The 15,309-nt window shown below is 39.9% G+C and overlaps 1 protein-coding gene across 1 annotated transcript; it reads left to right on the top strand.

The window, feature by feature from the left end:
* The first annotated feature begins 10,548 nt into the window (after nt 1-10,548).
* Nucleotides 10,549-14,826, top strand: LOC308297513 (microsomal glutathione S-transferase 1-like). The gene is made up of 3 exons (XM_080740937.1): nt 10,549-10,835; nt 12,887-13,019; nt 14,543-14,826. Exons 1-3 carry the CDS (start codon nt 10,723-10,725, stop codon nt 14,654-14,656), a joined length of 360 nt encoding a protein of 119 aa, XP_080597063.1. The 5' UTR covers nt 10,549-10,722; the 3' UTR covers nt 14,657-14,826.
* Nucleotides 14,827-15,309: the final 483 nt, after the last annotated feature.

Raw genomic sequence — 15,309 nt, 5'->3', positions numbered from 1 at the left:
GTCCATATTTCAAAATATTACAATATTACACAAGACCACTCAAAACAAGGATTTATACTAGAGAAATGTCAACCTTCTGAAGTCAGAGTTGCTTGAAGTCCAGTGGGAAGTTTCTGCAGTCAGTTTGGGGTGCTATGGCATCTGCAATGCTTTTTTACAAAATATTCAAAATTTCTGTGATTTATCTGTATACTGGCCATGATACAGACATGATGATACTGACCATTATACTGTCATGATGCTGACCATGATACTGACCATTATACTGACATGATGCTGACCATGATATCACAATAACCAGTTTGTACACTTGGATGTTTATGTGTTTACTTTTAGGCAACGCAAGCATCTATGAAGTAATTCATGGATCTGCTGACTATGAAAATGGTAAAGTATCAGTACTGTTTGTATGTCAATGTTGTATTAATCAGAATCCGAAGAATCAGAACCAGTAAGACTCCCAATCGGTAAATTGATAAGACTCCCAAAGATAAGCGACCGTCACGTCGCATACACAAACTTTAGAAGGCAATCTTAGCCAATCAGGAGGGAATATGGGAAACGGGACAGATCCATGTTGATGACATGACTTTAGACGTTTAGAGATACTGTGTACCGCTTTGGGTGATTTTAGCCCGAAATCTGAGATCTGATTTGCCAGCCAAGGAGTGTGTGCAAAGTTTGGCATGGATAGGGGCAACGGTGGCGGAGATAAGAGCAGGGGCAAAAGTGTGACGTGACGTGACGGACAGACGGCGGGACTGGATGATGGAGGGACAGCCGGTGGAGCTTTTCATAGTAACTTGCTTGACAGTCGCAATCAGCTTTATTGTCACATCACAGGTTTGTAGAGGAAAAAAGTGGGAGAATTTTGTTTTCGTGCATAGTGTGCATAGTTCCCATTGTATTGTTATTTCCATAGGAAGAATGGGGGGGGGGAAGAGAATATCAGAATACCTACATATCTCTTCTGGAGTCAAGTGGTTATTGAGTAAATGTCTAGTAAGCAGATACTGTATATCTATGCTATTTATTGTGATGGAATTTAATCTGTGTATTCACCTATCAGTTGGTTAACAGAGTTTTGGGCTCTCTTTTTTAATTTACAGTTCCACATGGTGCCAGGTAAGTACAGTATTTATCTCTGTCTATACATCAACATGACAGCAGTAGATTATAGCTTGTTTCTACATCAGCTGTGATGCATTTAAATTTCAGACCCATTCAGTCTCGTGCAACCAATGAGCTCTTAGCTGCCAACCAGAGGCCCAATCAAAGCGGGGCTCCTGATGATACGTACATCATTCCACTGCCGGATGGTCAGTGTTTACAGACAGACAGACAGACAGACAGACAGACAGACATGGTTATTGTGACGTGATACTGATACTGAGACCATGATACTGGCTATTGCTGGCATATTACTCACATGTTACTGACAATTAAACTGACCTGAGTATACCAGGCCACAATAACCTACCTGATTCTGTGTGTGTGTGTGTGTGTGTGTGTGTGTGTGTGTGTGTGTGTGTGTGTGTGTGTGTGTGTGTGTGTGTGTGTGTGTGTGTGTGTGTGTGTGTGTGTGTGTGTGTACGCAGGCTGCAGGACAGACAGACAGAGGGAGGATGAGACCTATGCTAATGTGACAGTGGCCCAGGAAGAGCAGAGGTAGAGCAACACAACACCTTACAGATACAGTAGTTCCTTACGCTCTGGCAGGCTCTTCATGTACCCTTTATGTAAGTCAGTTTCAATGCAGACTTTGCCTAAGGGAATTACCTACAGCTTATAGCATATAGACGGGGTGGAGGAGAAATGTAGTATATCATATAATTTAAAAAAGTACACACACACACACACACACACACACACACACACACACACACACACACACACACACACACACACACATATATATATATATATATATATATATATATATATATATATATAATTGTTATTATTATTATTAATTCCTTTCATTCGCAGAATTTTCATGGTATTGATTCACCAGGATTCTGGATGGCTTCATTCTAGGCTTAAAATAATTCACATAAATATTTTTGTAGAAGTCTATGGGAAAGTTATTTTGTGGGACTAGTAAATCACACCCATGCCCTATACTCATACAGTACACTTCATTACTGTTGTTTCCATCTCTCTGTGTGTGTTATTTCACCAGTGTGTGTTTTAACAGTTTCTGTCTCTTTTGTTTTGTTTTTCCAGACCAGACCTCTGAAGAACAAGACATGTACTCTACTGTGAAGACACACACAGGTCTGTCAGTCACACTGTACACATTATACTGTATATTAATGGTGTAAATAATCGACTGGGCCATGCATCGAGATTCTTCCGTGCGCGATTCTGAATCGATGCAGAAACGTGACAATCGATTTATATTTAGCCGTTTATATTTAGTCTTTATTTTCTGGCCTCGGGTGGACAATAAAGTTGTGTAGTTTCAATTACCTAATTCTTTTGAGGATTGAAAAATGCCTTATCGTCTATCTTGTACCATTTATATTTGTGTGTAAATGTATTTTATTTCATGTTAAGACATTTATGTCAAGGAAAGAGGAAGTGATTATACAACAGTTTCTGAATAAAATATGTTGTTCAGTATACAGGTATGTGATCCTGACTGATGAAACTTTGCCATGTTGTGCAGTAGAAAAATGTGTTGCATCGAGATGCATATCTTTTTTTTTTTTACCCAATTTTTATTATTCATTTTTCATTTTACATCGAGGGCAGCCCCCTTTACACAACATCTTAATGTTGAGCATAATGCAGATAACAAATGCTGGGGGAAAAAAAACACAAAAACAAGAAGAAAATACATCCACTAATCACTCGCCTACTCGTTCTGCCACTTGTGTCTCTTCCCTTTTTGTGTGTGTGCTACCCTCTCTCCACTTCCTCCTTCCCCCCACCCCTTGAAACCCACCCTCCCTTTGGTTCCATCATGACACAACTAAGAAAGACATTTAACTGCATTGACATCATCGGCTATGTACAAAAAATAAAAACATAAGAAACCTCAAATTGAATCGTGAGGGCAGTGCCAATGCACACCTCTACTGTATATGCTGCGTTTATATGAAGGGAGAATATGTAGAGTTCCGGGTTTAGGGATCCTCCTGGTTTACATGAAAGGATAATTTTTCATTCTGCTGATCATCAGGCTCTGGCTGAGCGCTGTGTGAAGCCCACTGGTGCCGACTCAGCACCGTTTCATTTGCTTACTGTACATGCAGTACTGCTTAATAATATCCACTTTCAGTTATCATGTACTTTGACATTGCTCTTGACCTGGAAATCTAGGATTGAGTCGACATGATCTGCATGTGCTAACGTTGATACGCAATGTTTTTGGGGTTAAATGTTGGGGGAAAATCCCAGTTGTCCAACGTCCCAGTTGTCCAACGTCCGACTGTAATTATTGTCCACGACATTGCAAGCGGCGCGAAGGCCAGCGGACCTTGCCCGTGAAGAGCGGGCCAGGGCCGCGCGGCCGGCGGAGCGCCGCTCGAGTTACGAAGCCGCGGTGAATGCAATCGGTATATTTATGCCCAGCCCGTAAGGCCTGGACAAGCACACAATAAACGCATGAATGGGATGAAGATCGCTCAAATGGTAGAGATGGCTGAATGAGGTTGAGTTAATTTCAGCATTGTTTTCAATGAGAAATATGGACTTAAAATGTGCTCTACCATTTGGTTGAGAGAACCAGTCACCCAATTTACAGCAAATTACATCCTGCACACAATTCTACATCCATTAAAATTCCAAACTTTGACTGGGGAGGGAGTTGGGGAGGTTATAACAAGGTCCTGACAATCAAAATATGTCAGAATTTTGTGATGGGGTGTCATTAAAATGAATGTTGACATGCATGGCACACTATCTAGAAAATAAAAACATGGCACTTCATTTCAAAAAGGTTGCTGACCCCTGACGTACAGTATCTTGTGATTTTCAGAAATGTATGATACACTGTAAAACAAACGACATCCACCGTCCATAGTACCCTGGCATGGCCAGACTAATGCATTTTGCAATGGCAGATTCCAGGCTGTGTCCATAGACCCTCCATCAAAAAAGGAAAAAAGTTTAAAAAATACTTGATGGGGGGACAAAAAAAAGAAAAAAACGTTTAGGAGAGGGTCTGTGTGTGTCTGTCTGTCATTTGGTCTGTGTGTCTGTCTGCATATCCAGGGCTGATCTCGTAAATCGCTCGGCTGATCAGCACCATCAAAAGTTATCAACAAACTATAAAAACCGGTACACTGCGAGCTTGTAGTGTATTTTCACAATATTTGAGGGGTCCAGTCCAGTATGTCCAGGGGGTCGCGGACTGAAAAGGTTGAGAACTATACAGAGCTAGAAATCATTGTTTTATGTTGTATCTGTGTGGAGGTACTTCCTATGCCTACTGGCACACTGCCAGGAGGCGTTGTGAGCTTGTATATCAGCGATTGTGACGACTGTCGGCTTTGCTGATGCTGAAAATATAATCCACCCCCCCCCCCCCCCCCCTGCCCTTGGTATAAATGCTGGCCACACTTTATATTGTTACAGTTTGTGTTTTATTGTTTTAATGTGTTACAGGAGATTGTTGAGTGAAGAAGAGAGGATGGACACACACATACCCCGCTCCCTCTACACCACCACCACCGTCATCATCTTTTGATCCTCCTCCTCCTCCACGACCACCAACTTCACACCTTTGTGAGTTTCAGAACAAACAGCCAGCTCTGAGGAAGCAGCACTTAAACATTTCTCTGAAAACAAAGTCCGTTTGAATTCACTGGTATCTGGTATCATCACTGCAAAAACCACAAATACTCTCCATGTGTTCACTGTTAGTGAGGACAATGAGACGTTGTGTTGTGCATTCATTGTATACAGGAATCAATATCATATTGATAGGTAATTATGAAATCCCAACTATTGACTATTAAAATAAATGTTTGCACTGTATGTGAATTTGTTTTCATAAGACCCGGACACTGGTTACATGCTCCGCTATTTTTTGTAATCAACATTTTGTCACAAAATCCTTATTATGCTATAGTGACAAGAACATAGCATAACATAAACTGGAGTGTTGCCAAAGTGTAGTGATTAGTGTGTCAGCCAGAAGAACAAACAACATCCCTGGTTCAATACCATGTCTTAGATATCATATCCCAAAGAACATCATCATTGTTATTAAAGAATATATTTTCATGATCCACGACATACACTGGAGGGGAAAGTTATGGTCATTGTCAAGGACAACATTGTTTTTGTTTTTAAAACAAGGGTTCATGTTTTAGATATTACGTAGAGAGGAAGAAAAGATGGGTGTTAAAGGGATATTTCACTTTCAAAAAAACTTTTTGTCATTTTATCGTCTAATTAGGCTTTTGGGAACACCCAGGACAGTTTTTGAATTTCTTCATTCAGTATTTAGATATTCATTTCCCCCCATTTCCCCCCTTCCAGGACCTTCATATACAAACCCATTATAATTTAAAACTACATTTTAACCATGATAGATTCAATGAAAACAACTGTCCTTTTTTTCTGGTGAATCCTGACACCCTCCGAATACGTGAGGAGGCTGTGTTTTTTCGACAATTTTATTCATTTATTTTTTATAATCTTTTATTGTATTTAATCATTTTCATTTCCCCCAAAAATGTATAGAAATCAATGAAAAATGTTATCGAAAAAACACGGCCTGCTCACGTATTCGGAGGGTGTCAGGAGTCACCAGAAAAAAGGACAGGTGTTTTAATTGAATCTATCATGGTTAAAATGTAGTTTTAAATTATAATGGGTTTGTATATGAAGGTCCTGGAAGGGGGGAAATGGGGGGAAATGAATATCGAATATCTAAATACTGAATGAAGAAATTAAAAAACTGCCCTGGGTGTTCCCAAAAGCCTGATTAGACGATAAAATGACAAAAAGTTTTTTTGAAAGTGAAATATCCCTTTAAAATAATTTTCTATCGTTTTAGCGATTGTTATTTGAGTGGGCGGGGGCATGCGTACAAGTGGCTAATTATGTCTTTTTAGACATATTAATTTGCCAATAATGTATTATTATTTACTGTCAGCCTATAGCTCCCATTAAGTCACAATATCCCATGAAAGTCCGCGGGCATCTTGGGAATGTGGGAGGTTACCATTGAGTCGACTGCTACACAGCAGGCTATACTGTCTAGGGTCAGGTGTCTAAAAAGACATAATTATTAGCCATTTGTACACATGCCCCCACCCACTCTAATAAAAATCTGTAAAATTGCTAAAACGATAGAAAGCAGTAAATGAAAATGTTTTTACTTTTGTTTGCTCTAAGTACTAAGTATCTAAAACATGAACCCTTGTTGTAAAAAGGTTGTCCTTTAAGTTTAACTTCATAAATCAGAGATCTTCAACTGATTTTTCTGCTACTGTTGAACAAAGTATGAGTGGCATTATCAGTAGCTTATGTATGAATGTGTAAGGTTGTCTCATGTTCTTGTGTGCAAGATATGTAATGAGTTTAACACATGTAATATTGTATGTTGTGAGCCCTGTTCTTGAACGCTGAACTCCACACAGCTCTGGGTCTGTGTTCAGGCAGGTCAGGGACATGATGGGGAAAGACAAATATGAGGTCAATGTAGGGCTGGGCAATATGATTTGGCTATTTTAGCAATTTTTGTATGCCACCACTTTACAACAACATATCGTGGAAACCTTATGTTCAAAACGCTGCCTTGATGCCCTGCATCCATGCTGCCACAGTTGATTCTGTCTGTTTCCTGTAGTCTGCTTCTAACAGGACATGAAAACTGTTTGTGGTCAGAGAAGGACTCGTAGAGCTGAACCAGGGTCCTTACAAGAGCGTAGAATGCAGAAAAGGTGACAAAAAGGAAGGATGATCAGAAATAGATCTAATGTCATTTGCCAGGTGCAAAGGCAACTCAGTTTATGTGACTTCTGCATACGCATATGTGACAAACAGAACATGAATTGTTGGACCAACAGTTACCTGATATAAGGTCATCAGACAAGAGTACAGAATTACGGTTAAATCTATTTCGGTTAGGTTAGGTTGTGTTAAGGCCTGTCTATACTTTCTCCGAAATGTTCGGTGAGTTGCGTTTTCCGACGTGCAAATTTCCGAACTCTCATTCGGTCTAATGCTTTTTATGGTAGAAAAGGACCTTTTGACAGAAATCGTAGGTTTCGGTCAAAGTATGGACAGGGGTTTACACTTTGAATTCATTAATAAAGATTTATATATTTTAATATAAAGTGGTGTGCTGCCTGACATATGCCCGAAGCCTCATGTCACAGTAGTATTGAGTATTTTGCTTGTGTTTGACATGGTGGTGACTTGTAGCACTGACTAGCATTGACTGTTATGGACACTTTTGTTTGGGCACTGTATTGTATTGTATTATAGTTGTGCTTAAGGTTTGCTTTTTTGTTTAAGTTGGCTGTTTCACATTGAGCATTGACAGTTTTTTGATGCTTTATGTTTATATTCTTCGTTCCCTTCTTTGTTGTACATTCTCTTTACTGTACTCTGTTCTTTTTTATTCTTTTCATACTTCTATGTAACTGTAAATAACCTTATACCCTGTGCTGTCTATCTCTCTATCTCTCTATCTCTCATCTCTCTATCTATCTATCTATCTATCTATCTATCTATCTATCTATCTATCTATCTATCTATCTGTTACAGTTAGTTTGAAAAAAAAACACAGTTAGATTGGAAAATGAGCGCTTGTTTTAGTTCACCTGGAAGTGGAAGAAGCTCATGTCTCAGTGGTAGAGCATTTCACTGCATTGGTCCCACGTCTCATTGTTCCTCCATTGTTCCCATTAGTCCCACGCTAGTCTTGGAGGATTTGCGTCGATACGTGGGGTTTTTGAGACATAGGTAACCTCCTCCATCTTTGCCTCTGGTTACCCATACTTGAGCAACTTCCTGCTACTCAGATTCTGAGCTGGGCTGACTTCCGTCCCAGAGATATAATGGTTTCTTCCCAGAAGTTCTTCTCGCTCCCCTAGTGGAGGAAAAAAAGAACTTCTGGGAACTCAGATTAGTCCCACGCTGGTGAATGCTAACCTGGTGAATGCTACTATGCCTAAACCTAACTCTAACCCTAACCTCAGTAAAATTATGCCTAAACCTAACCCTGATCCTAACCCTAACCTCAGTAAAACTATGCCTAAACCTAACCATAATCCTAACCCTACCCTCAGTAAAACTATGCCTAAACCTAACCCTAATCATTACCCTAACCTGAGATTCCTAGTTCCCACAAAGGAGCGGTTGCTCCCCGAAGGAGCGGTTGCTCCACCTTGTGCCCAAAAACGAGCGCTCCTGTTCTCAATCTAACTGAATCTCAAACAAACTGTGACATATCTATCTATCTATCTATCTATCTATCTATCTATCTATCTATCTATCTATCTATCTATCTTGTTGTTTATTTTTATTTTATTTTTTGTTTAGTTTTTTGTTGAGATTCTTAACTCCCCATCTTCAAACCAGTCCAATGACTTTTGAATTCCTTTTAAAAATAGTTTTTAAAAATATCAGTAATTTGTAATTACCCCTTCATTCTTAACCCTTGCCTTACTGTCCTGGCATTTGACCTTTGTGCCCTAAACATTTACCAAAGACCAAAGGCCAAGTTGCCTCGTCCCTAAAAAGATGAAACTCTAGGCCTGAATACAGTGTTTAATCTGACTAATCTATTTAGTAAAAAAATCAAATCGGGGATGTGGAACGCCCTACTGACAGCCTTAAAGGAGTGTAAATCCCTGATCTCCTTTAAAACCGCTCTAAAAGAATCATTTACATGCGTCTGCAACTCGAAACTTTTAAAAAGACAAAGCCTGTCCATACCTACCCTTGACCTTTTTTACTGTAAATATACATTTTTAATATATATTTCAGATTTTCTACTGTCATATTGTTTTGTTTTTTTGCATAGTACTGTGTATGTATATTATTTTTCTGTCATTTATTGTCTTCATGAATTGAGCAAAAAATTACCCCAATGTATACAATCCATAGTGCTTTCCTGGGTTTAAATCCTAGTACCATGTATCTGAGCTATACTGTCATGTGCTTTTCTTATGCGAACGTCTAATAAAGTGATTCAATCAATCAATCAATCAATCAAAGTCTCTTCTCTTAGTACATTTTGAGACAGACCAGTTTAGTGAGTGTATTTGAAACTACATTGCAGTGCACATCATGGGGTGATCACTGCTTGCCTCCTGTGAATTGTTGTATTTTATTTTTTGTTTATTTTCTGTTTATTTCTTTGCTGAGTGAGGTCAGCAGACACAGTGACGTGAGTGAGATGAAAAAACCTGGGTGAAATGTGCCAATCTCAACTGGAAACAACGGTAAAGGAAAATGGCTCCTCTAAGGGTTACAGTGACTACATGGGCGATATTGGTTCATTCATGGCGATACGATACAATGATTTAAAATCGATACAGTAACTATTTCGCAAAAGAAAAAATGGATCTGTGTGAAACACGTGGAGAGTTTTTTTTAAGGGAAGATTTTATATAAATAAGTCAACACAGTGATTCTCTGGCAAATACATGGACACTGTATTTGAACACATATGGACAAACCTGCACCTTGACATGAACAGAGATTAAATACATTTATTGATAAACCAAATGTAGCGATAGATAGGCCTATGTAACATAAGTAATTAAACTCTCCCTTTTCTTAAAACAGCTAAATACAACGCTCAAATACTTAGTATTGATACAATCGTTTATTTGAATTGCGAAACGATTCAATATTTTGCTGTTTGCATAACCATAAAGTAGATCATTGAAAATCAAAATCAATTCTTCGACATTGTCACACGTCTAGTAAAGACACATTACGTAATATGAATCTACTGTCAATGTGAGTCTACTACGGCACATCTTTGTGTGAAAGGAACTTTTTGTGAGCTTGTAGATCTACTATTTTCAGAGGTTTTGGTGTAGAGGGGAAAAAAAGCAGACCAAGTACGGAGTGAAAATGACTTATGAAGCCTTGAATTCAAGGAGAGGTTTGTTTTGTTTTTGTCAACATTCCATAGTTAATCATTTTATGAGCAGTGGAGTCTCCTATTAGTATTGACCGATGACCTGGTCTTCAAATTATTGCCTCAGGAATGTTTTTTTTTTTTAATCCATGAATTAACGGCTTCACAGGCTGTATAATTGATAAGAAATAAGTAGTTTAAAAAAGATTAAGTGGTTTAATGATATGATGATGATATACATTATGATGAAACCAACATATTAATAGAAAAGTCAAACAATGATGATAGCGCTTTCAAACAAGTCTGTGAATCGATCTATGACATCTATGAAAAAGTTGAATCTGCAACATCTAGGGGGTCACTAATTCATCTCTCTCTCTCAGCTAAGGGGTCCCTGCTTCATCTTTCTCTCAGCTATGGGTCCCTACTTATCTCTCTCTGTTAAGGGGTCCCTGCTTCTTACTGTATCTCTCTCAGCTAAGGGGTCCAAACCATCTGAACCTCAACTCTCTTGTTCTATCCCCAAACCTTAGCCTGGAATCAGACGAATCCGCCGGTGCAAAAAAGGAATTTCCCGTGGTGGATTTGGTGATACAGTCTGGCTACACAAGGCCAAACCCTTCTAACCTGGGCTGGTCCTCTGATCCTGTCCTTCCCTGCTAATGTGTGAATATCATCCTCAGGCCTTTGAGAACCCAGAAGACATCGCAGGTAAAACACGGGAGGAAAAAAACAGGCTGCTGAGAGCCCATCCTGATGTGGAGCGAGTGAGAAGGTTAGAATGATATCATAATTCATAATCATATTAATGTATTATTCTTGTAGCAGCTTGCGTTCAAAATAAATCGCACCTGTGCGAAGTGAGTGCCGCTCATGGTATCAAAGTGCATATCTCCTTGTATGGGCCGTTCTGTCTGTGACATCAGCTTGTGGTGATGAGGGTCTCTGTGACAGTCTCTCTGACTCTCATGGACCTAGATGCAAAGCCAGACGTAGGGGCGGTTAGCACCGCCCAAAGATCACACCGTGTGAAGTGATTATGCCAAGAAAATATATTTTAAAATAATATAAAATTACACATTTAAAGTAGTTCACCCCCAAAATGACTTTTTTTCTATTGATTAGTCACGCCATGAAGACTTGAGTTCAATAATATATTTTTTTTTTTGTCGCATTCCTAAGACAAAAAATGTGATAAATAAATTTACCCCCATTCGTTCCGGATGGGGACCCGTTTCGAAACGGGTCCCCATCCGGAATCAATGGGGGTAAATTTACTCGAATCAAATTTTTGTTTTAGGAATGTGACAAAAACCCAAAAATATTATTGAACTCTAGTCTCCATGGCATGACTAATCAATAGAATAAGTCATTTTGGGGGTGAACTACTCCTTTAAACAAAGATTTTTGTTTTAGTATGAGAGCTGTCACATCTTGTACGCGTCTGTCTTTCTGGGTAACGCTTGGTTTGATGTTTTGTTGTTGATTGTCACGCTCTGACATCACTTTGATGTCAAGGGAACCACACTAACAGGATCCCTTTTATGTCCATATACTGTATGGACATCCCTGATGTCATCAATATTAAGCCCATATCTGTGAATGACAATATACAGTATATATACTGTACCTGTCAGTCAAACCTATAGACTATACATGTCAGTCTAACCAGTGTGGCTGGTTCTACAGACAGGGATATTCATAATCCATATATGGGCATAAAGGGGATTCTGTTAGTGTGGTTCCCCTAACAGGACTTAATATGGGAATGCCTATATATGGAGGCCACATCAGCCACATACAATCCATTTTATGCCCATACTGTATATGGAGATCCCTGTCTGTAGAACCAGCCACACTGGTTAGACTGTATAGTCTATAGGTTAGAAAGAATTAAGTAAGGGATAATGAATGGCTCAGCGGGGATTGACGGTACATAACAGACCGACGGCCTGTGGAGATATCAGGCCGAAGGGATGTTTTCATGGCTGACGGGATGTTTCATGGCTGAAGGGATGTTTTCATGGCTGACATGTTGGTTACAGCACAATATTCACGCAGTGCAGCTTGACTGCAGCAGGTGTTCTGGGTCTTTGATTAGGCAGCGGTCTGTTATAGAGCGGAGCGGTCTGTTATCAGGGAATATCGGACCTCTGATTTCAGCGCTTGACCAATCAGAATCAAGCATTCAAACAAGCCGGGTAATAAAACCCTTTAAGACATGGAAAGCCTCTGTGTCACTTAGGCTATACATTTTAGAAGGACTGACATTGTTGACATCTTATGGTTGGGACAAATCTGATAGATATATTATTTAATGCATTTATCAAATATTTGAAAGCTTACAATATACTGTAGCTTCAGCAGTTTTCCTGCCCTTTTTAAAAGTGAGACAGGGGATATGTCCTAATTCTCAATAATGGATACTGATAACACCACTGCCAATGGACTGATGGACGTGAGACTTCACACATCCATCAGTCCAGTCCAAAGACGGATGAACACACAGAGATCAAAACAGAATCTCTTTCTCCTGGCCTGGAATGAGTTAATAGTAATACCATTATTTATGTGCTATTTCTGTGTTAATTTCATTAAGCGTCCCGTAAAGTGTGGCCAATGTGACTCTGGCCATACATACAAACACACACATATTGACCAATGACAGGCACAGGACAAACAGACAAAGCCAGATGCCATATCAAAAATATATTATATGATAAACCAGTAAGGCGCCCTAAGGGCGAGAAATTAGAAGTTATAAGTGTGGTCTTCTGTCCAGATGTCACCAGAATAACCTGTTCTGATTGGGTTCTTTGTGTCCAGATGTCACCAGAATGACCTGGAGAACATCATTCCCTTCGTTCTGATTGGTCTGATGTATTCCCTGACTGGACCGGATCTGGGCAGCGCCCTGCTCCACTTCCGGGTCTTCGTGGTGTCCAGGATCTGCCACACGGTGCGTTGACATAAAACTCTTTAAGACCTGGAAAGCATCTGTGTCACTTATACATTTGAACCACTTTAACCATTATTGCGACCGTCAGGGAGCAGTTTACTATGAAAACCTCCACCGGCCGGCCGTCCGTCCGTCCGTCCGTCCGTCGGTCACACGTCACACCTTTGCCCTGCTCATATCTCCGCATCAGTATGACATCACACCACATGTGTACACAAACCTTTGTGTACGTTGCTGTGGCAACAGTCTGTTGTTGCTGGTCTGTTAGCAACCACCTTAGCAACCATGGTTTTACCCTAGCAACCAACTGTTTACCCTAGCAACCAACTGTTTACCATAGCAACCATGTTTTTTTACCCTAGCAACCAACTGTTTACCATAGCAACCAGATACGCAGAGCAGGGATCTCCATATATGGGCATAAACAGGTGACATCACACTGATGGCAGATACTCAGAGCAGGGATTTCTCCATAATATATGGGCATAAAAGGGATTCTGTTAGGGATCTCCATATATGGGCATAAAAGGGATTCTGTTAGGGATCTCCATATATGGGCATACAAGGGATTCTGTTAGGGATCTCCATATATGGGCATAAAAGGGATTCTGTTAGGGATCTCCATATATGGGCATAAAAGGGATTCTGTTAGGGATCTCCATATATGGGCATAAAAGGGATTCTGTTAGCTGTTAGTGATCTCCATATATGGGCATAAAAGGGATGCTGTTAGGGATCTCCATATATGGGCATAAAAGGGATTATGTTAGGGATCTCCATATATGGGCATGAAAGGGATTCTGTTAGGGATCTCCATATATGGGCATAAAAGGGATTGTATCCCAGATGATGCCCTGTTTAGGAGATCCACACTAACAGAATCCATATATGGTCCTACCGACAGCTGCTATAAGCCAACCCTGGCGATAAGGTCTGAGTCGAAGAAATGCTTCTTTCCTGGCAAGAATTGCCCCTTTATACTGTAGGGCTCGTTTGTGTATTGTATGACATCACGCCACATCATCGGCTGAGGACTGTGTGATGTCATCATATCTCCATATATGGAGACATAAGTTGCTCATGCCCAAATATGGGCTGGTGAGGTCAGACTTAGTGTGATGCGTAGGTTATCTCCATATATGGAGATTCAACTTCAATGAGTAACCATGGCAAACTGTCAACTGCCCGTATGTCTTGATAATTGGTAAAACAAACTTTTGGCCTATTTATCTCCCGATTAGGGAGTCTTACTGGTGTTATGCTATGATCTTGTAGCTCTGCTATTTTTGAAACTCATGAAAATGTGTGCAAATCTTTGAATATATGTATTTTTATTACTAAAGTCTTTGCTTCTGGGGGGTCCCTGGAACAACATATTTTGAGATGGGGGTCCGCACCCAAATACATATAATTCTGGGAGTCGTATTTCAAAAAGTTTGAGAACCACTGATAGAAACAGGCTTTTCAGAAAACCTCTCAGGTCCTAAAAGTATCAATTGTGTTGTTGTTTTCCTGTCCACCAGGTGGCGTACGTCACCCCTCTGCCCCAGCCCAGCAGGGTGCTGACCTGGTTGGTGGGGGTCCTGGTGACCTTCTCCATGGCCTACAGGGTGCTGAGGATGACATTTCACCTTTGACCTTCTCCATGGGCCTACAGCACTGTTTCCCAAACAGTGGGTCGCGGACCCATTTGTGGGTCACGGTCCAATTTCTATGGGTCACGACTCGAGTGAAATTTCCATTTTCTTTTCCTACCTTGAAAAAAATGTTTCAAAAGATTTTCCCTTCTCCCAAAAATGTCTCTATATATTTTAAATAACAGAATTTGAAGAATCCTATGCATTTTAAACCAAATTCCATAAATTACAGTAAGAAGTAGTGAAAATAGACAATCTGCAAGCTCTCAACGTGGCATGAAGTAGATCTGCTGTTTTATATTTAGCAGATGAAAAAAACAAAAAACAAACATAATATATATATTATATATATATATCAGATAAGGAAGAGGCATAATTTCTTAACAATATGGCTGCTTCCAATCACCAAGGAGCTTGTCAGCACCTGTGGTAGGAAGCTAGTTTTATTAGCTTTTTTCTTTCTTTTTTGGTTATTTCTGCAAACCTAGTACACCTCCCTGTTTCTATTATACACATCTCTGTCCTCCTGATAATGTTCTTTATAGTTAAAAAAGGTTTCAATCAACGTGAGGTGTTTGGTGTCTATTTGTCTGTTACACGGTGTGTGGTGTCTTTATTAGACAGAGTTACACAGCGTTTGGTGACCAAACACT

Source organism: Nannobrachium achirus (genome assembly GCF_963921795.1).
Source record: "Nannobrachium achirus genome assembly, chromosome: 13".
Lineage (NCBI taxonomy): Eukaryota > Metazoa > Chordata > Actinopteri > Myctophiformes > Myctophidae > Nannobrachium > Nannobrachium achirus.
The sequence above is the reverse complement of the archived record's forward strand: the minus strand, read 5'-3'. Positions and strand labels throughout refer to the sequence as shown.